The sequence below is a fragment of the Carya illinoinensis genome, chromosome 3 (assembly GCF_018687715.1).
Source record: "Carya illinoinensis cultivar Pawnee chromosome 3, C.illinoinensisPawnee_v1, whole genome shotgun sequence".
NCBI lineage: Eukaryota > Viridiplantae > Streptophyta > Magnoliopsida > Fagales > Juglandaceae > Carya > Carya illinoinensis.
In genome coordinates this window covers 26,988,352-27,011,286 of record NC_056754.1, presented here as the reverse complement: position 1 = coordinate 27,011,286, position 22,935 = coordinate 26,988,352, and the positions used below count along the sequence as shown (strand labels likewise).

General features: G+C 37.6%; 1 protein-coding gene, 1 non-coding gene and 1 pseudogene across 2 annotated transcripts; 2 read left to right on the top strand and 1 right to left on the bottom strand.

The window, feature by feature from the left end:
* The first annotated feature begins 9,003 nt into the window (after nt 1-9,003).
* On the top strand, nt 9,004-12,380 carry LOC122304673 (annotated as a pseudogene).
* Nucleotides 12,381-20,451: 8,071 nt separating this feature from the next.
* Nucleotides 20,452-20,558, bottom strand: LOC122305909. The gene has a single exon (XR_006241342.1). It is a non-coding gene; the product is annotated as a small nucleolar RNA R71 (small nucleolar RNA).
* Nucleotides 20,559-21,214: 656 nt separating this feature from the next.
* LOC122304672 lies at nt 21,215-22,031 on the top strand. Its single transcript, XM_043116931.1, has 2 exons — nt 21,215-21,355; nt 21,528-22,031. The coding sequence occupies exons 1-2, from the start codon at nt 21,215-21,217 to the stop codon at nt 22,029-22,031; spliced, it is 645 nt and encodes a 214-aa protein (XP_042972865.1).
* The last annotated feature ends 904 nt before the right edge of the window (nt 22,032-22,935 follow it).

The following is a 22,935-nucleotide window of genomic DNA, read 5'->3' as shown; positions in this document are numbered from 1 at the left end:
ACTCACATAGATGGACAGCACACACTCGGAAAGCAGGAGCAATGCAGCTCATGCATCATTTCGTTGGAAAGCAGGAACACACCGAATATATCATGCTGGACGCAGCACGTTGTAGGAGAAGAATGGGGGGCAGCAGAGGATTACGGTTTCAACTTTTGGCATGTGAAGCTGAGAGATAAAAGCACTCGGACGTGCAGCAGGTCAGCAGAACAGCTGGCCCTCAACTTTGACAGAAGAGATCACGCTGGCACCAAATAGAGATCAGATGCTAACTGCTGAAGCATTGAGGATTCGGTTTTAGCTTTTGCATGGAAGCACGTTGAAGACAGCAGGTTTTATTCCTTTTGTTGGTTCTACAACAGCACATGGATATGCGCTGGATCGTTGAAGATGCTGGGCAGAAGCTTTTATTTATTATTTTCTCTGCTTCTTTTGTTATTCATTCGGCTACAGCAGAGTAGACCTTCTTTTCTTTCTTTTTTTCGTTTAAGCTGGAGAAGTAGCTTAGCCTGAAGTTATTTTTTTTCCTTTCTTTCATTTCAGATGCTAGGCTTTAGAATTTATTTTGTCATAGCTTTCACTTTTATTTTTTTCATTCCAGACCTAGACTAGAGAGGAGTTTTGAGCTATTATTTTTCTTTCCTTTTTTTTCGTTTGGACGGAGGGCGGCTACTTTGGTCTTTCTGCACTTATTTCGTTTGGTTTTTATTGGTCTTCACAGCCGGAGGTGTTTTCCAGACCGAGGAGTAGCTTTCTTTTCATTTTTTTTACATTGGCGGCTGGTATTGTTTTTTTACACACTGTTTTGGTGGGAGACCTTCGGACAACAGGGAGCTTAGCCTGGAGTTGTTAGTTGGTTCTTTCATTTCTTTCTTTTTCATTTAAGTTCGGTAACAGCAGAGTAGGGAGGAGAGTTTTTGTGATACCCCCAAATCCCCATGCACGGACACGGGGAAATCAAGACGTCCGGATGATGACATCACGGGTCATCACCCTAACGACGTGTGCTAAGTGTGTGTATAGTAACAAATGTGCATAAAGAAATACGCAGCGGGTAATGAAAGTCATAACTAAGTACCAGAATTTTTTTTGTTTAACACAAAGCTGTTCAAAACATACATAAATAAATATTACAAACTACAAATATTACTCAAAGCAACAACAAGACATTAACTTCAACCCAGAACTCCGGCGGAGCCGCATCCTCTGGCTCAGCCTCCTCCTCCTCCTCAAACTCTGCACCAAAATCTAAGATACCAAAAATGGTGCCGCAGGTAAGTAAACTCCAAACACTACTAGATAAAAATATATAAAATTCAAACAATATGCATGAAAGAAAAACCAATGCACATGCGCCATAAAACCATAATTTTTTCACGCACGCCAAAAAACTCATTTGGCCCACAAAAACATATCCTTAAAACCAAGCCTAGCCATTATCCCAGATAATGGCCCAAACCACCATTTTCTCAGAAAATGGTTCAGAAGCCTCAGTACATCCTCGCCATTATCCCAGATAATGGCCCAAACCACCATTTTCCCAGAAAATGGATCAGAAGTCTCGAAAACCAAATCTCGCCATTTTCCCAGAAAATAGCCCATATCTGAAAACCATAAAAACAATCCAGTTATGCATGCACCATGATCTCCCCTAGGGATCATCCGCACACCCTGGCTCTGTGCCACATCGCAGGTAACGACTACGCGTGTGACACCTAAATGAGCGATGCCCAGACTCGCGCCCCGCGCGTACCTGGCCAGACCATCCTCTAGTCCCCGCCACTGTAGGGACCACGGAGTCGACACGACAGCGTTACCGTATCGTGCGATCCGGTCGTCGCCCTGCGACAACCCAGGGGATGTCACTCAGTATTATCCACTCCCGAGTGACCAGAGGAGCTCCACCGAGATAATAACTCATCCCAGCTTGGGCTCGTGAGACAAACGCACCCAAAAACCATTTATGCCAATAAAATGAGATTTTCTCGATTAAAACAAAATGCACATATACACAATATGCAACTCACGCCTCATGGTTCACATAATCAAGCAATCACAAACAACCAAAGCCAAGCACTCCGTCCTCAATCTATCCGACCCCCGAACTCCTCAGACTCAGTCCGGAATCAGCCAACCAACAGATAAATTTTTATTGTAAGAGTAAAATACATTTAAATCTAAAAGTAGAGTTTGAAAAATACTTACAGTGCTATATGGTATTTTTAGAAAGCTCGCGGCGTTGCAAACGGCGGAAGGAAAGTAACGTAATAGTGAAATTTCACTGTGGCCGTGGGTTGTAAAATACCCACTTTTGAATGAGGACAAACCAAGGCTCGGGATTGATAGGGAATGGTCTAAGGATGTTTATGAAGCTAGTGGAAGTGGAGTTTGGCCGTGAGTGGCGGCGAAAACGGCGGAGAAAGTGCTGAAATACCCAAAATGGAAACTGGCTCGTGGGAGCTATTCCGGTGACTGTTAGAGGCCGGAAATGGGTGGGTTAGGATGGCAAGGAGTCGGTGATGAAGTGATGAAGAGGTGGTGGCCGGAGGTGGAGCGATGGCGGCAGATCGGAGCAAAAACTGTGTGGCTTGATGGGCTTTTTCCGGCTAAACGACGGCTCCATTGGCGGTGAAAATTGGTGGGGTGGTTCACCGGAGGGAGAGGAAAAAAATGGTGAGGGTGGTATGCCACACGGTGGCCGGTGGCGGTGGGTCTAGGAGCAAGGGGCGATCGGCGTGAAGAGAGAGAGAGAGAGAGAGAGAGAGAGAGAGAGAGAGAGAGAGAGAGAGAGAGAGAGAGAGAGAGAGACGGACGGGGGAGGGGTCGCGCGGGAGGGAAGGGGAAAAAGGAAGAAAAAAGAAAAAAAAAAAAGAAAAAAGAAAGAAAAGAGAAAAAAGAGAAAAGGAAAAAGAGAAAAGAAAAGATGGAGGGAAGAAATGAGGTCAAATCCTCACTCTGGAAACCAAAACGGATCTGCCGAAAACGAGATTAAAAACCGTAAAACGACTAACTAAATAAAACACAAAATCAAATAAAATAAAAACCAATTTAAAACGTAATAATTAAAAATAAATAAACCACTATATTAATTAAATTAAAAACAACCCTTAAGTGAAAAAAATACGTAAAAGCGGGTCGTCACAGTTTTATTTTCGTAAGTGTATTTTTTCTTTCTTTCGTTGAGACCGCTGGGCGGCTGATTTTATTTCCTTACTTTTTTTTGCTTTTCGTTTGAAGACCTTCGGCGCAGTAGGGGCTCTAGAGTTTTATTTCTTTTCTTTTCATTTAGACGCAGGCAGCAGCAGAGTTCTTTGCTTTTATTTTATTTTCGTTCCAGACACAGTTTTATTTTTGGTTCCTTTTCATTGGAGGGAGGGACGGACGGAACTCCAGAAGTCTCTCATTTTATTTTACTTCGGTTCATTTCTTTTGTTTATTTGTCTCTTATTTATTTTACTTCAGCTTTCAATAGATTCACAAATGCTTAGAGAGATTATCCATTTAGAAATGATAGGCTAGATTTTTGGACTTGGGATTCAATGAGTAACCTATGACTGTTTTGGGGTGGATTTTCTTCAATGTTATGTGATTTCAATGATTAACTTGGTGGATGATATTTCAATTTACATATAGAAAGGATTGAAGTTCTTTATTCTTGGTTTAGATTAGTTGTAGACGTGGAGGCACAATTAATACTTGAACAAGTAACAAGACTTTGATGACTTTTTTCCACTATTTTACAATTGTTATATAATCTGTCAAGTAGTTTTATTAGGCTAAGAATTGGGATTCATTGCTATATTATCCGACCATGATTTCTAGGAATGGGAGCATGGTTGAGAGAAGATAAAAGAGAAGTAAATCCATCTTCAAATCAGTGGGTGAAAATTGTATCCCAAGCGTTTGTTTTATTGTTAGCTACAAGTTTAATTCATTTGCTACACATTTTCTCTAAACCTCTTTGTTTTGGTAATTTTAGAAAAATAGATTCACATTTATTTTCATCTTTCGTAAGTGATACATCTTTTACACAAAGAAAATCTCACAAACGCTTTGATAACTCTTTGTCCCTGTGGAATACGATCCTGGACTCATCCTTGTATTACTTTGACAGCTTTTACGCTTGGAAGACAAAATTATAAGCTAATCACTCACCATTGCATCATAAGCCAAATCCTCACTAGCATTGAAAGGAATAACAAAATCAAGCCAAAGATCTTGCCAAAGTCTAATCTACTGACTGTTTCCAACTCTCCTTTACAGCCTTAATGCAGAATCCATTTAGCTTGGTGTATCCCCCTCCAAGCATATGAAGGATGATGACCAAGTGTAGAATCAAGAAAAGAAGAACAAGGGAAATACTTTGCTTTAAAAACCTTATAAAACAAAGATTTTGTCTAGTGAAGCAACCTCCAGCCTTGTTTTTCAAGTAAAGCCAAATTAAAGTCTTCCAAACATCGAAAGCCCATCACTCCATCAAACTTAGATTTACACAATTTAGTCCAACGTATCCAATGTATTCTTCTTTCATCAAATCTCTGCCCCCACCAAAATTGTGCCATTGACTACTCTAGGTCCTTACATAAACCAGTGGGAAGTTTGAAACAACTCATAGAGTAGGCTGGGATAGATTGAGCAACAGCTTTAATTAAGATCTCCTTCCCCGACTGTGACAGAATTTTCTCTTTCCACCCTTGTAATTTCTTCCATACTTGATCCTCAGTTCCATTGAAAACATGTTTATTTGATCGACTAATAAAAGATGGCAATCCCAAATATTAATCATGGACAATAGCTCTATCCACCTACCATACTCCCTTGATACTATCCCGAACCTCGGCTGCTGTATTTTTAGTAAAACAAATTGAGGTTTTATCCCTATTAACCTGCTGTCCAGAGCCCTCCTCATACTACCACAAGAAGGACTGAATCTGAATGTTATCTTGAAGTGTAGCTTGACAAAATAAAATACAATCATTAGTGAAGAAGAGATTATTGATACGTGGGCAGCCCCTACATCACTGAATACCCTTTAAACATCAGTCATGTGCAGCCTTCTTCAATAAAGCAACCAATCCTTCTACACAAAATAGATAAAGATAGGGGGATAGAAGATCCCCTTGACGTAGGCCTGAGAAGGAATAATAGTTCCATGAGAAACCCATTCACTAAAACTGAATAAGAAACAGTAGAGATACACATCTTCATCAAAGAAACCCACTTTTCAGTAAATCCCATCCGACGCATAACAACTACAAGAAAAGACCATTCCACTCTATCATAGGCCTGACTCATGTCAAGTTTGATCGACATAAAATCTTTCTTCCCCTTAGTTTTATGATGTAAGAAATTAAGAATTTCAGAAGCAATTAGAACATTATCTGTTATTTGCCAATCTGGAACAAAGGTGCTTTGATTTTCAGAAACAATAAACGGTAAGATGGACTTCAATCAGTTGGCCAACACCTTAGAAATTAGCTTATAAATCACGTTACACAAAGTTATAGGCCTATAATCTCCAACCTTCTTAGGATTCTTCAGTTTTGGAACAAGAACAATAAATCCATGATTCAAATCAGCAGGTAATTGACCCGAATTTATAATATTTAAAACAGCAGCAGTAACCCCTCACCAAATGCCAATAATGTTGATAGAGAAAGGGAGACATACAATCTGGTCCTGGAGATTTATAAGGATGCATTTGATTCAATGCCTTCAAGACCTCAGCCGATTGGAATTCAACATTTAAAGAAAGATTCATATCATCCGTGACACGGGACTGTATGAGAGACAGTAAATTACTTTCTGGGCCAGAACTGACTGAAGAAAACCTCAGTATAATGTCTCAAAATCTCGGCATTCATCTCTTCATTCTCACACCAACGACCATCAGCTCGAAGAATACCATTAACTCAATTTCACTCAAATCTTTGTGAATCCTTTGAACAAAAATATTTAGTATTCCGATGACCATCACTTAACCACTAGACCTTAGATTACTGTTTCCGCAAAATCTCTTCCCTTTCTCTAGAAGTTCATGAATCTCCCTATTTCAGGAGATCAAGTTGAGAAATCATACATATATCGCAATCGTTCTTGTTTGTCACGAATTTGAAGCTGTAGAGATCCAAAACAGTCCTTGTTTCACATTCTGAAATTATGGCTACAATCAGCAATAGATGAGAGCACGGATGAAACAATATCACTTCCCCTATCAAAATTCAAACTCCTCCTTAAAACATCCTTACAATCAGGAGCACGAGCCCACATAGCTTCGAAACGAAAAGGTTTACGACCAAAAGCTTTGCTGCAATTCCAACCAAATAACGGTTGGAAGATGTTTCACAGAGGCTTTAGGGAAATACTCTACCCATTCAGCAGTTTCCAAAAAACGGTTTGACCATTCAGATATTCTATCCCCACCCTCTCTCTGGTTACACCATGTGAAAGGAAAACTCAAGAATCCCAAATCAATTAACTGACAATGATCAATAAAATTACGAAATGCCATGATCTGATTAATAGGCCTATAAGCCCCTCCTAGTTTCTCATCTTGCATAAGAATTTCATTAAAATCACCAAAACATAGCGATGATGCACAATCAAAAGAGTGTTGAGATTCCAACAAATTCAACACCTGTGTCTTGTCGAGATGCCTGAGGATGACCATAAACACCAGTGAGTTGCCACTTGACATGAGATAACAGATCAACAATCCACGCATCAATATGACGTTTTGAATAACTACAAAGCTCTAAATTGACATCATACTTCCAAAAAGTCCGAAACCTCCACTCCAACCATCACAATCAACACCAATATAACCAGAGAAATTTAACATAAATTTAAAGAATTCAAAATTACCTTAACTAATTTTGTTTTCTGGAGGAACAAGATATCAGGATCTTCTCTTCGAATCAGAGTTTGAAGAGATTGAACGGCCCGTGGGTTCCCAAGCCCGTGGGTGTTCCAGCTGATGAGTTCCATGGTGATTGGTGGGGCTTGACACCAGCTTCCACCGATAATTGTATTCGTAGGTCATCCCCTCTCCTATGGCTCTGCTTTCGTCGTTTCTAAGACCGCTTTGCACCACCGGAAAAATTAGGTTCAACCCTAATATCATGTTGCCCTTCATTTCGTTGCAGATTAGATAGAACTTCCTTGCATTTGAATTGAGACCTCTGACCAGAGGCGACACCAACAGCGAGGGTTTGAGAAGAAAGTAAAGCACTTTCTACTCCAATCACATACGTTGAACACCCGAGTAGAACCAGACAGTAATGGGCCTGAGACAGAGGGAACATGTGTTTTCCAAATTTTTGGAACGTTGGGATCTGATGAACGCCCAAAGCCCAGCCACACTTTTAATTGCTGATGACTAACTTTTGAAATTGAATAGGTTCAGTAATAATGGCCATCTCTTTCTCCACCATTTTTGCACCAGAAGTTAACTGTCCTGGCAAGAAAGATTTTTTCGAGGGAGAAACCATACCCACCTCTATCCTTGGTACAGCATTATCAGATTGAGAATGAAGCGCTTCATTATCCGAGAAGTCCCTAGGAACATTCTGTTTAACATTTAAAGATGGATCCTTTTTGAGTTGTAACTTTGAAACACAGAGCCAAGGACCATACTGGTGTACATCATCCGACTCTGAGTTGTTCTTTGCATACCTGCAATCTTTTTTATTGTGACCAAGATGACCACAAACATAACAAATCTAGGAAGTTTTTCATATTTAAGATTCACCCAAACAGGTTCTGGTCCACCAATGTTAGCAAATATTCCTCTCTGAAGAGGTTCGAACACATCAATAATTACCTGGATATGCATATACGCACCCAAACAAATGTCATCTTCATGAACATCCACAGATACGACATGCCCAATAGATTGTTCAATTAATCGACCAACATTACCCGACATGCTATGAAAAGGTAAATCATAAATGCGAATCCAAAATAGAGCACAAGACATTCTGATTTTTTATGGTTGCAGATCACCCTCAAAGTCCTTCAAAACAAACACCATGGACTAGTGCGGCATACTCTATCCTTATCAGCTTTGTCAGTGAAGAAAACCAGAAAAATATCAAACCCCACATCCGTGAATGAAACTCTCTGATTCAGTTTCCATAAAGTAATGAGAGTTTTAGAGCCTCCTTGTTGTAATACTTGTTAGTCAACAATTTAAGCAATAGACAATGCTCCCCTTTACTGGAAATTGCTGTCTGCCCAACATCATCAGTAGAAACAGCCCAAGATTCACGTTCGGAAAGGGAAAGTTTCCTCCACCCTTTTGTAAGATCCTCTTCCTTCATCAAAACAGATACCATACCAAAATACGAAGCCCAACCAACAAATAGAAAATTCCCAGACCAGCAATAATTCCAAACTAGAAAACCCACGATTTTTACATGACAAGAGAAACACCATCGCCAAGAGATAATGCGCAAAACAGCAAGAAACGAACACCCAAGTAAAACGAAGTGATTGCCTTACTGGGAGAGACCAAGACCCAAAAAGGCAGTTAAAATTAATTTCCGGAATCCCGACACAAAGTAACCGTCATTGAGATTTCCACTTCGGGTCTTTTTCATTCTATCTACTTTTAATTCTCCATTTGTGCGAACAACTGGGCTAATGATTATACAAATCTGACTCCAATCCGACTTGCCGCTCTGACAAGTCAGATTGGAGTCTACAGTAGTCAGTCTTCCAAGTTTTTACGTGCATATTCTATTTGCATGAAAGATGTATGCCTTCTTTGCTGCCTTACCTTTTTTATTTGTCACGATTCATTTACTTCTATTATAGATAAATAAGGTGCATTGCTATTTTTTTTTTTCCTTTAAATTCATTTATGTTTTATTTAAGTTGAAACTTACTGTTGTTTGGGTTGAAAATAATCATCACATTCCTTTTGATTGCATGTTACATATTTCTGCTTCTTAGGGACATGACAAGCACGACTTGAAGGATGTACCTTTCCATTATCATAAAATGAAGAAACCTAGAGTTCAAGTTTCTTTCTCGTGGGGAAGGCGGAAGATGTCTTCTAAGGATGCTGACCTTATGTCTGCTGCAGTATCTAGCTTAAATAGGTTTGCCAATGATGGGAGCTTTATGCACAGTGCTCTTCGACATCAGAATAATGATCCTGTTGGTTCTGTTGAGGGAAACATGGAGACGGAATTTGCTTAAACTCAAATGAAGCAATCTAGTGAAGGTATTGGCATGGCTAATAATGCATTGAGTGCAAACCAGTTGGCAGCTAAGGCAATTCAGCTTCGTATGAAAGGAAAGCATGAAGAAGCCGATAAACTTTTGGTAAGATAGTGCAGTTTGCATTATAAACTTTTCTGCTCTTTTCTTACCAATGAATATTTTCTTTGTATTGTATCCTTCCCCTGTAACTCTCTTCTCCACAGTTCAATACCTAGTTGCCACTCCTTGACTTGATAGAACTGAACTGGTTGATATACTAAAGTTATGAATTGAAACGTTTCCCTGCATTACTTGGGAATGATAAACCTAGGATAAGGCGGCCCTAACATGTTAGCATACTTTTATACCCACCAAAAAGGAAAAAAAAGGCTACTGTTGGGTTTGTGTGGAAAAGTAATTGTATCTTAATTAGAGTCATTATACATGATAAATTAGTTGTTAAGAGTGTGAGCTTATGCTTCAGTGATTAATCGGAGGTATGTTGCTTTTCTTTCTTTTCACTAGCAAGAAGCAATGAAGATAAAAGGCAAATGAGGATGCTGGTAATAATTCAATTAGACTGCAGAATGAAGGAAGCTCAAGCAGGTAATTATGCAGCTTGTGATTTTTTATTTATTTTTTGGGGTGAAGGGGTGGGGGGGCTTGTGTGTGTGTGTGTGTTGTTTTTTTACGGAATCTCTGAATTTCATTGTTAATGAGAACACAAGTATTTGTGTATACGAAACTTTTACCAGCAAAGATGTATTTAACTTGTGTGAGTGGGTGAGCAGATTATTTTCCTTTTTCTTCATAATGTAGTCATCAAAAGCTTTTTTTTTTTATTGATTTTTTCAAATTTCCTGTACAGTGTCTCAATTCAATATCTTTCTTAGTTGTAACCTTGGTAGTGGTAATATCATTGTATTGATATATCCTTTTTTACCTAGATATATTATGCAGGATAGATCTTTTCAACGAAAGAAGGATGAGGATGATGCTGACATGCATCTAGCTTGGAAGATAATGCATAACAAACAGTTTACTACTTATGGTCAGGCAGATGATGAATATGATTTTGAAGATGGCCCTAGCAGAAAGGCTCAGAAGAAGGGTGGAGGTAATGAGCAAAATGTCACCCAGAAGAATATGCGACTGTTAACTCAACAAGACAGGTGCCTTTTTTGCATTGAGAATCCAAAGGCTTCAGAACATCTTATTGTGTCAATTGCACAATTCACATACTTGATGTTGCCACATTGGCAGCCTGTAGTGCCTGGTCATTGCTGCATTGTGCCACTGCAGGTGAGCTTAACTTGGTTCCTTCTTGAAGTTATAAAGTGGATTAAACTAGGTTTACTTTTAACTTCCAAGTAGGTTTTTGCCTACAGGTAAGAATGAAAGTGTGGTCACAGTGTTATATCAAAGGCCCATCCTTTAAAATTGAACTAATGGTAGAAAAGAGTGGGAGAATTGCGTACTACTTGATCAATCACAGAAATGATAATGAATAATGTTTGCGAGGTCAGTTGTCTAATGTGCTTGTACCATGAGACGCAATGGATTGTCTACCTGATCTGGAAAGTTGGGTTAATCTGTTCAAAGTGGTATTAAAAAAAAAAATATATATATATATATATATATATATATATATATCATTCTTGGGGACATGGACATGCTTCTTCTTTTTCTGTTATTTTCAATTTCCTGGATATGAAAATTGTATTCCCTGAAACATATCTTTTTGCTCTGCAGCATGAATCGGCCACAAGAATTGTGGGGGATAATGTGTGGGAAGAAATTCGTAACTTCAAGAAATGCCTTATTGTGATGTTTGCAAAGCAAGAGAAGGATGTGGTGTTTCTTGAAACGGTGATGGGATTGGCACAACGCTGCCATTATTTGATTGAGTGTATCCCTTTGCCTCGAGAAATTGCTAAACAGGCTCCTTTATATTTTAAAAAGGTATTGTTCTTTTTTCTTTGTAGAAAATGGTACTGTTTTGTACTTGGTTGAATTTTGTGCTTTGAAGTTTTTGTTTATTATTTTGGGGAGCAGGGTCTGGTAAGTTAGTAAGTTAATAAATCACCAAGAATATCTATATTTTCAGAGACCCTCGCCCACAATTTACGCTGGTACATTGCAGCTGTAACACCTAAATTATATTACCCACAGTAGCAAACACAAATTTCTGCAGAGTTTACTCAGTAACTACCAAATTACAGCTAATATTCCTGCAAGGAAAATTATATATACTATACCACCATCTCACTTTCATCTCATTATATAATATATAACACATTTATTGCTATTGGATGATCTTTTATTAGCTGATTCTTTATTATCCAATAGTAATAAATAATTGTTCTACATCTCATATAACGGGATGAAAGTGCGATGTGAACCTTTTATAATTGGATGCTTTTTGCTTTGAACTTAGCCGAAGAGATATTTAAAAAAAAAAAAAAAAAAAAAGCTTAGAAAAATCTTTTAGCAGGTCAGCAGAGCTGGAGAAACAGTCATGTTGAAGCAAACCAACCCCCCCCCAAAACAAAAAAAAATGGAACATTATTTGCCCATTGATTTCTTGTTTTACTGTTTTGATAATTATGTTATTATTTCATAAAAAAATAATTATTTTATCATCTGTTCTAACTTCACAAGTGGCATGATCTCCATTCTCCACAATTTATCTTAAGAAAAGAAACTTGTGCTTCTTCATTAGAAGCTAGCAGTTGATGTTTATCGCATTGAAAACTGGATTTGAGATTCATGGATTGTATAGTGTACATATCTGAGTTAATGTGTCGGATTTTGAATATACCGTAAGTGCTTGTTATTTATTTAATATTTGTTTTACAAGTTTCTAAAAGAAGTTTATTTTAGGCAATTGATGAAGCCGAGGATGAATGGAGCCAACATGATGCAAAGAAGCTCATTGATACAAACCAAAAGGGGTTGCGTGGTTCAATTCCCAAAAACTTTCCATACTTCCATGTTGAGTTTGGTCTATATAAGGGGTTTGTCCATGTAATAGATGACGAGAAACAGTTTCAGAGGAGCCTCGGCCTTAATTTCATAAGAGGCATGCTACAGTTCAAAGGGAAGCAGTTAAAAGCTTTGTCCAAGATTGGGAACCTTTTGATTGGACAAAACAGCTTCAGCAGGCATCGTGACACTGTCGAAGCAGTTAGAACTCATTGCTTGTAGCTGCATCTTCCATTCAGCATATTTAACTGATTCAGCAATCAGGATGCCACTAGCACAAAAGGTTCCCTTTTCCACAAGAATATCCTATATATTAATACACTAATCTGGAACTGTCTGTCAAAGACGTGCGCTGTGTGCGTGTGAGAGATAGAGAGAGAGTGAGAGGTGCAAATTTGTAGATGTCTTCTATTATGTGAGCTCTAGGCCCCATCTGATTTTACAAATGCTCTCAATCCATCTCTTCTTATCTCAAGTTCTTAACATATAAATACTGCTGAAATGAGATTTTTTAAATTTAAATTTTTTCAATTTGAATTCTTTTTAATTTATACATAATTATAAATAAACATAAAAATTTCTTTATCTATCATTAGATATTTATTTATTTATTTTATTAGATATATATGTTTTATTCGTTAGATACGTATTAATTTATTTTATTAGATATAACTGATAAAAAAATTATATATATAGATATTATATATTCATTTTATTGACTTTTAAGGTTTTATTTTTTATTTTTTTGGTGGAGAGATCAAAGATATAAGGTGGTAAAAAAAAAAAAAAAGCCCTCCACACGTCCCTGTTTTCCTGTTTTTTAATTGAAAGAAATACAATAAAATGAATTAGAAATTTGTTCAAAAATATAATTCGGAATATATACGTTTTTCTATTTTTAGGCTCAGCCTCTGCCTTCTCCCTCTCTACCTCTACTGCTCCTTCGGCCTCTCTCTCTCTCTTTCCCTTTCTCTGAGCCTCTCAGCATCTCTAAGCCATTTACAAAGTTCTGTTTTTCGATTCCATTTCAGGTTTGCACACCCATTCGATCTATGCCGATGTTGTTCTTGTTCTGGATTTTAATTTTCCAGTTATTCTTTTGGATTTTTAGGCATCTCCGAGTGTCAACTATCAACTTTTGCCTCTACTCCAGTTAGAACCGAGAACATGGAAACAAAGAATGAAATGAACTAGAAAACCATGAATGACTTCAAGAATGCAAGAATTCATTCAAGAATTGAGTGAGAACGAAACAAGGGAATTTTCGTGAAACTCCCAACCTCCCACAACTCCATACAATCAACCAAATTCCTTCACCTTCACAATTCCCGTTTATTTATACACGTGTTGAGTTCTTACATATGCTTAAATGCACTGTATTCATAAAGTTCCAAAACACAAGTCGCTACACATAAAACGCAGTCTATCAATTATTACATAGATGAAACACATGAAACCCAAAACGTCCCGTTTTCCAACTTAATCTTTTCTTCCTAGTACCGTTGCTTCCATCTTCCCTTTCGCCTTCACCCGTGACAATCTCCTTCCCTTCAAAGTATTGCCCACAAGGCATCCATGACAACCCCGCTTCCTTACAAGCCTTGCCCCAAGGCTCTTGTGACACCCCTCCCCCTAGAGGACCTTGCCCACGACGTGGGGTTACAAGCTACACAACTTCCACAAAAACTCCCAAGAACCGTCTTCAAGTGGTGCCCCCAAACATTTGATAAGGACTTCAGTAGCCATATGATTACCTACATTTTTCATTCTCTTTTCAAGGATAGCCTCAGGTTCTGGTTGTATACTTCCCTCACCGTCTGGAGGTGGAAGTGTAGGCAAAGGAGTAATTTGATCCCCCAATTTTTCTTTAAACAAGAAACATTGAAAAACTGGGTAATATGCCGCAGTACCAATTTTAGCAACCACCTGAAAAGGCCCATAATATCTAGGAGATAACTTCAAGTTATGGCACATTGTCACTGTTTTTTGTCTAAAAGGCTGAAGCCTTAAGAAAACCAATCACCCACTTATCTTTCAATTCTTTTCCTATTAGCAAAACTCTTCATCTGCCTATACCCACATCACCTTAATTGGTTCTTTTCATACCCTTTTTCTTCACGTGTGGGGAAAAGTTGAAAAAAAAAAAAAAAAAGATAAGGAAAAGAAACCATCATGAATTGGTAGTAGTAGAAGTTCAACTTCCAACAAAAGCATGACTATTGCATTATAAGCCAAAAAGCATTATCAAACTAGAAGAGGAGCAGGTAACACCTAAAGCAAATTCATTGAGACTATTATTGCAAAATTATAAGTGAATTATTACAAATAATGTTCTAAACCACTTGCAAAGATCCACAACTTCTTTCCTTTCCTGTATCTCATAGGACTTGGATTGAACTAGACAGATGATATCCAGATTTGCAAGATCAGCACACACCACAATATTCCACTTGACCCGAATGAAGATTGAAAAACAAGTTGCTCCCCTCTGTCAAATATGTTCACTTGATAGAGAAACTGAGGGCTGCAAAAGTAGTTTGCCCGAGAGAGTAATACTATTCTTCGTCATAAATTTTACTAGGGCTGCAAAAGTACTTTATATATCAACAACTTCAATGACAACTATATAATAAGCGTGACTGGAGTTGAAAAAATTTAAGGTAGTAAGCAACACTTCCTTATTTAAAATACCAAGCGAAACCCAAAACTTAAGTTTGATGCCTTTCTTTCAGGATGGGTCTAAATCCAAGCATGAATATAAATGTGCTTCCCATCATTTTGGTATGCGAAGGTATGTGCTTCTTGGTTCCTCAGCTCAGAAAGATCTGATTTTCCATTGACAAGTTCCTGTCATATATCCTAGGAGTGGGGGCCGGTTGTAGAATTTTGGGTCAACAGCAACCAATAACTGAATCATTGATCTTATAGAAAATCATTCATTCATTGTGGATGGAAAAAACAATAACGGGTCTCTCTCAAATTTGTCCCATCCAATATGAAACCCAGAAAATTATATCCAACAGAATCATTTATGTTTGAATTCAGTCACAATTTAATTCATTTTTAAGCAACTCAGTTGACTCTCCGCCCTTTTCTTATAGAATAATGATAGTCTTACTACTCGCTTACCACCGGTTCACAATTTAAATATTAAAAAAGTTTAAAAAATTAATAAAATAATTATGTAAATTGTTTTCTATACTTTTGTAAAGTAAAATGCTACTTAGTTCCCTCAATCTTATTTTTCAAAATTACCGTTAAGAGTGTTTTATTTTTATTTTTATTTTTTTACTTAGTAGTTAAAAAAGTGAATATTAGTAAAATTATATGTATTTTTTACTTTTTTTAATAAAAAATATTTAAAATAAAATAGTAAAAAAGAAACAATTTTATCAATTTTATTAATTGTAAACTGATAAAATTTTAAAATAATTTGATTGCCTTAATTGTAAACCGGTTGTTAACAAGTTGGAAGGGTATCATTGTCTATAAATTTATTTTATTTCTTGGGTGTGAAGTGAGCATCTCCATTCCTTCTTAATTATTTTCACTGCAAACAACAATGAGTTTAAACTTAAATAGAACATAATGGCATTTAAAGGGACAAAAAAAAAAAAAAAAAAAAAAAAAAACAGCAATGCATTGGATAATGCAAGGTGGCAACAAGGTACCTTTTTGGTAACTATCTCACTTTGATTATTTGAACCTGTTCGTTGTTTCCCTCTCTTTCTATCATTTATGACACGTAGATGAGCTCGAGATTGGGCAGCTGAATGACATGGTCCATAAATAGCCAACTGACCAAGAGAACCCCACCTTTCTTCAACAACCTGCACAATTTCACTTATAAGAAACAACAGCGAAAAAAATAGAAAGAGAAAAAATGATCAAGTATGTTTTTGGTAAGGTGGCAAGGTACCTTTTTGGTAACTGTCTCACATTGATTGTCTACACCTGTTCGTTATTCTCCTCTTTTTCTATCATTTATGGCGGCACGTATATGAGCTTGAGATGCTACATAAATAGCCAGTTGACCAAGAAAATCCCACATTTCTTCAACAACATGCACAATTCCATTTGTAAGAAACAACATCGAAAATAGAAAGAGAAAAAATGAATATAAAGATGTTTACTAATATATGAAATACAAGGTAACATACTTCCTCAAGCCTTCGCCCTTTTCGAACTGCTTGTTCTTGTGCATGCTTCAAGGCTCCAGTCCCTAACAACAGAAGAAGATAAAAAAGTTGATCCTCACTAGCTTTACTCCTGTTAAAATTTTATGGATAACCACTACCATTCAAAGGATTCAATTCCTTATATTTGTCATCTTGTATTTTTTAGAACTCTATGGGAGGTTTAGGTTACCTTGAACAACCTTAACTATTTCCATGAATATATGACAACATTTCATCCATATACATTCACTATTCTCTTATAATTCCTTTAATTTTCAGCAACTCTTCTCTCACTAGAAGGAAATACTCGATCAGGGAGCTAACATTTGGTATCCAGAGCCAACAATCCTAATGGTAGAGGGCACACATTCTAGACATCAGCGAGACACACTCCAACGATAAGTTGACTCTTATGAAGAAACATCGCAAATCTTGAATGAGAGGTTAAATCAACTTAAGACATTTTCCCCTTCTGGTACTAACCATAACCCTACTGGACAGTTTAGCAAAATGGTAGTAAAGTTGGAAAGTATATACCCCAGACAAAAAAATCTCCCCAACAACAATGGATGAGAAGCGTCGTAAAGGACTCTACTATCACTATAATGATAAGTGGAGTCCAACACATTAGTGTAAATCTCCAAAAAATTACCTATTACAAACACAAGAGGAGCTTGTAAAAAGTGCTGATATTGTTGACATTGAGTGTGATGGTGATAAAGAAGAAGTGTATCAAAACTTGCCTTGGAGCAAGTTGATACTATGGTGGGAACTCCAAACTCTCAAACCATGAGAGTCATTGGAATTTTACGTTGGGAGCAGGTGGTGGTATTGGTAGATTTAGGCAGCACAAACAGTTTTATGGACCCTTATATTGCTCAGAATAGAAGACTACCAATTGTTGAATCAGGAGCCATTTATGTCAACATTGCTAATAGTGATATTGTACAAGGGGAAGGCCAATGCAACAATGCTCCCATTAAACTCCAAGGTACACAGTTTAATCTCTCTTTTTACTTACCTAAACTGTGTGGATGTAATATTGTTTTAGGGATGACTTGGCTGCAAATTCTCAGGCTTATCATATGGAACTTTTCGAAGTTGATCATGGAATATGGGGATAGTGCCGAAAGGATTATATTAAAAGGATTGACTCTTGAAGGGCTAACATTAGAAGACAATAGTAACTCTCTACTCCATTCTATGCACTGTGGAAAGGGATTATGCCTGCAATTACAAGAAATACAAGACCCTGATATGAACCTCAAAACCCTTTAAAATTGAAACAATTCTAAAAGCTTTTCACTAGGTTTACAACACACCCCAAGGACTACCCCCTCCTCGTTCTAAGGATCACAGCATCATTCCTAAATAGGAAACCCAACCAATCTCAACAGGACCTTACCAGTACCCCCATTTTCAAAAAATTGAGATTGAGAAAATAGTTGCTAACTTGCTACATTCAGGGGTCATACAACATAGTTCTAGCACTTTCTCATCCCCGATATTATTGGTTCGTAAAGCCATTGGTAGTTGGCGACTATGTGTCAACTATCGAACTCTAAACAAGGAACCAATGAAAGATAAGTTTCCTATATTGGTAATCGATGAAATACTTGATAAATTACATGGGTCTGTGATTTTTTCTAAACTGGTTCACTTGAGGAGGATATAGTGAAAAATGCCTTTAGGACACATAAGGGTCATTTGATATCCTCGTGATGCCTTTTGACCTCACAAATGCCCCTTCTACCTTTCAAGGACTTATGAATAAGATCTTTAGACCATTCCTAAGGAAGTTTGTACTGGTTTTTTTTTTTTTTTTTTTTTTGACATCTTAATTTATAATAGCTATTGGGCTAACCATTTAATTCACCATAAAAAGGTGTTGGAGACTTGCAAGAGCACGAGTTATATGGTAAGGTCTCAAAGTGAAGGTTCAAAGTTACTAAGATTGATTATTTGGGTCACATAATAACCGCTGAAGGAGTTAGCATTGATTCCTCAAAGGTGCTGGCTATGTTAGAATGGCCAAGAACAAAGAATGTTAAGTCCCTAAGAGACTTCCTTGGCTTAACGAGCTATTACCGAAATGTCATTAAGCATTATGGCGCCATTGCTGCACCTCTTACACAATTGTTGGGAAAGAATTCTTTTGTGAGGACTCAAGAAGCCGACAAGGCCTTTCAAGAACTCAAGGAAGCCATAACACAGCTGCTAGTTCTTAGGCTGTCTAATTTTTCTTAGCCTTTTACTATGAAATGTGATGCTAGTAGGAGATGGGTTGGAGCTATCTTGATGCAATTTAACTAGCACATAGCATATGTGAGCAAGGCACTAAAGGGGAGGGCCCCATCACTTTCGACCTATGAAAAAAGAACTATTTGAACTGGTCACAGCAATGCAAAAGTGGAGGCCATATTTATTGGGTCAATCATTCACAGTGAAAACATACTAGCAGGCCCTTTAAATTCCAGCTGGAACAGAGGGTGGGTATAGTGGCCCAACAAAAGTGGTTGAGTAAGCTTATGGGGTATGATTTTATTATTACTTATAAAAAAGGCAAAGAAAATAAAGTGGCGGATGCTTTATCGAGACAAATGCAAGGGGAAATGACACAAGAAGCCACCCAAAGTGGCCATTTTTTTCCCACTCCTAAGTGGGCCAAGAAGTTGAAGATCAGTTACAGTGACTTAATTGAGGCCCATCAACATTGATGACCAGCCAAAGGGGTACAACATCCAGCAAAGCTTGATTCTTAAGAAGGGGAGAATTCTCATAGTGCCTGAATCAGCTTTTAAAACCAACTGTTGCACTTTATTCATGATGATCCAGTTGGGGGCCATTTGAGGTACTTGATGACTTACCAAAGGGCTAAAAGGGATTTCTTTAGGAGGGGCATGTAAAAAGACATTAAAAAATTGGTGAGGGAATGTGAAACCTGCCAGTAGGTCAAGTATGAGACAACACTTCCAACAGGCTTATTGTAGCCTTTGTCGATTCTAGAACAAGCTTGGACTGACATTTCTATTGGTTTCATAGAAGGGTTGCCTAAGTCTAAAGGCCTTGATGTGATTATGGTGGAGGTGGATCGTTTTACAAAGTTTGCTCACTTCATTCCCCTAGCCCATCCATACATTGCCTTCATAGTGGCAGAATTATTTATGAACCACATTTTCAGACTCCATGGATTGCCTAAATCCGTAGTGTCTAACAAAGATCCTATTTTTATCAATTTATTTTTGAAGACGTTCTTCACTTTATATGAGTGAACACTGCAATTCAATTGACCCTATCACCCCTAAAATCAAACGCTCTAAGTCTATTCTTATTATCTTTACAATATTAATTTTAACGCTCTTTTCTTCAGATTAATTTAGATAAGCTATTATTTGAATTTTGATTTTTCAAATAGTAATTAATTTAGTAAATTTCAGTACCTAATAGCATAATTTATCTCTGTGGGTTTTAAATTCATTTTCTTTAAAACAATTTACTACTTGTTACGATTCTATACACTTATAGATATTTGTTTAAATAGGCCTCAATTTTGCTTTCCTTCTCTTTCTATTTTAGGATTTAGAAGTGTATGCCTTGATCTAAACCATTAGAGCCCACACTTAATAATCTTGAGATTGAAAGAACTTTATGTAGAATCAATAAAAGGAAGAAGCAAGAGGCTACCACAGCTGCATTCACCATGGCTGACCAATATAATAAAGCTTTAAGGGACTATGCTTTGCCCTCGGTTAATGAGGCTACATCTAGCATAAGGAGGCTATACAAGCTAATAATTTTGAGATTAAGCTAGTGATAATTCAAATGATATGACAAACTATTCAGTTTGGAAGGCTGTCACAAGAAGATCCTAATGTCCATGTTGCAAATTTCTTGGAAGTTTGTGATACTTTTAAACATAATGGAGTGACGGATGATGCTTATTAGATTGAGACTTTTTCCTTTTTCACTCAGGGATAAACCGAAGGCCTAGTTGAACTCTTTACCACCTAGCATCATCACTAGTTGGGAGTAGTTGGCACAAAATTTTTTAGCGAAATATTACCCCCTGGCCAAGATAGCGAAGCTAAGGAATGATATTACTACCTTCACCCAATTTGAGGGTGAATCTTTGTATGAAGCATGGGAAAAATACAAAGATCTGTTGCGCAAGTGTCTTTATCACGATCTCCCAGCATAGCTTCAAGTCCAAACATTTTACAATGGTTTGGGAGCTACGAATAGATCCATGGTTGATAAAGCCGCAAGAGGAGCTTTAATGAATAAGAAGCACGAAGCAACCTATGAGCTCCTGGAAGGGTTGGCGTCTAACAATTATTAGTGGGCCATAGAGAGAGCAATGCCAAGGAAGACAACCAACGTAGTTGAGCTTGACTCTATGTTTGCAATTGCAGTCTTCCAAATAACTAGGTAAGATAAACGTTAATGTTATTCAAACTAATGTTTTTTGTGATCATTGTGTAGGAAATCATTCAAGTGGAGATTGCCAAGTGTGGAATCCTTTTGCCCAACCAAGTTATGAACAAGCCCATTACGTGTTCAATTTCCAATGTCAAAACAATCCTTATTCAAACATGTCCAATCCCAAATGGAGAAATCACCCCAACTTTTCATGGAACAATAACCAAGGGTCGGCTAGACCACCTCAACAGTTTCCAAAGCAAGACAAGAAACTAATGCTTGAGGATATGTTTATGCAGTACATGCAAAAGACTAATATGGTGATCCAAAATAACTCGGCTTCAATCCGTAATCTTGAGGTGTAAATCGGTCAGCTCTCAAACATGCTTACCGAGAGAACCATATGGACCTTGCCAAGTAACACTATGACCAATCCAAAAGAACGTGTCAAGGCAATAGACTTGAGAAGTGGGCGAACATATGAGCAGCCACAAGCAGCAAGTACCGAGCAGGCATGGGGAGGCCAAGTCCAAGATGAAGGAAGTAGAGCAGGAAGTGGCCTACAAGTAAGTTAAGAAGACTAAGGAGAATAAAGGGGCTTCAAAACCCAAGAAATCCAGGGAATTTACATCTAAAACTCATTATCCTTCAATTTAAGATCCACCAATTCCTTTTCCACAAAGATTAAGAAAAAATAAGATTGATAATCAGTTCTCTAAATTTCTGAGTATATTTAAGAAATTGCATATTAATATTCCTCTCATTGAAGCCTTAGAGAAAATGCCTAAATTTGCTAAATTTTTGAAGGATATATTATCAAACAAGTGGAAATTGAAAGAGCATGAGACTATGATGCTAATCGAGGAGAGCAGTGAAATTTTACAAAAGAAGTTGCCGCCTACGTTGAAAGATCTAGGGAGTTTCACGATCCCTTACACTATAGGAAATTCCTATTTTGATAAAGTTTTATGCAACTTAGGGGCAAATATTAATCTAATGTCTCTCTTTGTTTTCAGGAAACTGGGTCTTGGAGAAGCAAAGCCAACCACCATCTCTCTACAGTTGGCGAACAGATCTATTAAATACCCGAGAGGACTCATTGAGAACATACTGGTGAAAGTTGATAAGTTCATCTTCTTGGCTAACTTTGTTGTACTTGATATGGAGGAGGACGAGGAGATCCCTTTGATATTGGGCCGACCTTTCCTTGTGATGGGGAGAACCTTAATTGATGTCCAGTAACGGAAACTCATTTTGAAGGTCGGTGAGGAGAAAGTCACTTTTGATTTATTTAAATCTATATAATTCCCTTTTGAGATACATTCTTATTTCCAAATAAGCAACCGAGACGAGGTCATGACCAACAAGACTTATGGAGTTGAATTTTCAAAGCTACCACTTGGGGCATGTCTTACTCACTCTACGTCTATTGAATTTGAAGAAGAAGAGGTTAGGAAATGTGAGCAACATTTGGAAGCTACACCATCCTTTCCTCCTTCAATAAAACTGAAAGTAGAAGAGTTAAATTCATCTCAGTCAACATCTCCAAGTAAGGAACCACCCAAGCTTGAGCTCAAACTGCTTCCATTAAATTTGAGGTATGCTTTCCTAGGCCAAGACTCCAGGACTCCAGTTTTCCAGTTATTATTAACAGTTCCTTGAGTAATGTAGAGAAGGAGAAGTTGCTGAGAGTCTTGCGGGAACATAAGATGGCCTTGGGTTGGGCCATCTCAGATATCAAATGATAATTTTAAAATGATTGTCCAACCCTAAAGGAGATTGAATCCATCCATGCAAAAAGTGGTGCATAAAGAAGTGTTGAAGCTGTTAGATGCCGAGATTATCTATCCGATCTAAAAAAATACATGGGTAAGTCTGGTACAAGTCGTCCCAAAGAAAGGTGGGATAATTGTGATCAAGAATGAAAACAATGAACTTATACTGATGAGGACGATCATGGGATGGCGAGTATGCATAGATTATAGAAGACTTAATGATGCAACTCGGAAAGACCATTTCCCATTACCTTTTATTGATCACATGCTATAAAGACTTGTGGGCCATGCTTACTACTGTTTTCCAAATGGATATTCCGGTTATAATCAAATAGTCATTGCACCGGAAGATTAAGAGAAAACCACTTTCA

Bases quoted from the DNA above. Each gene is read 5' to 3' on its own strand.
- LOC122304672 (XM_043116931.1), top strand. From the start codon at position 21,215: ATGACCAATCCAAAAGAACGTGTCAAGGCAATAGACTTGAGAAGTGGG. The intron at 21,356-21,527 runs GTAAGTTAAGAA...AGTATATTTAAG, and splicing joins GAGCAGGAAGTGGCCTACAA to AAATTGCATATTAATATTCC.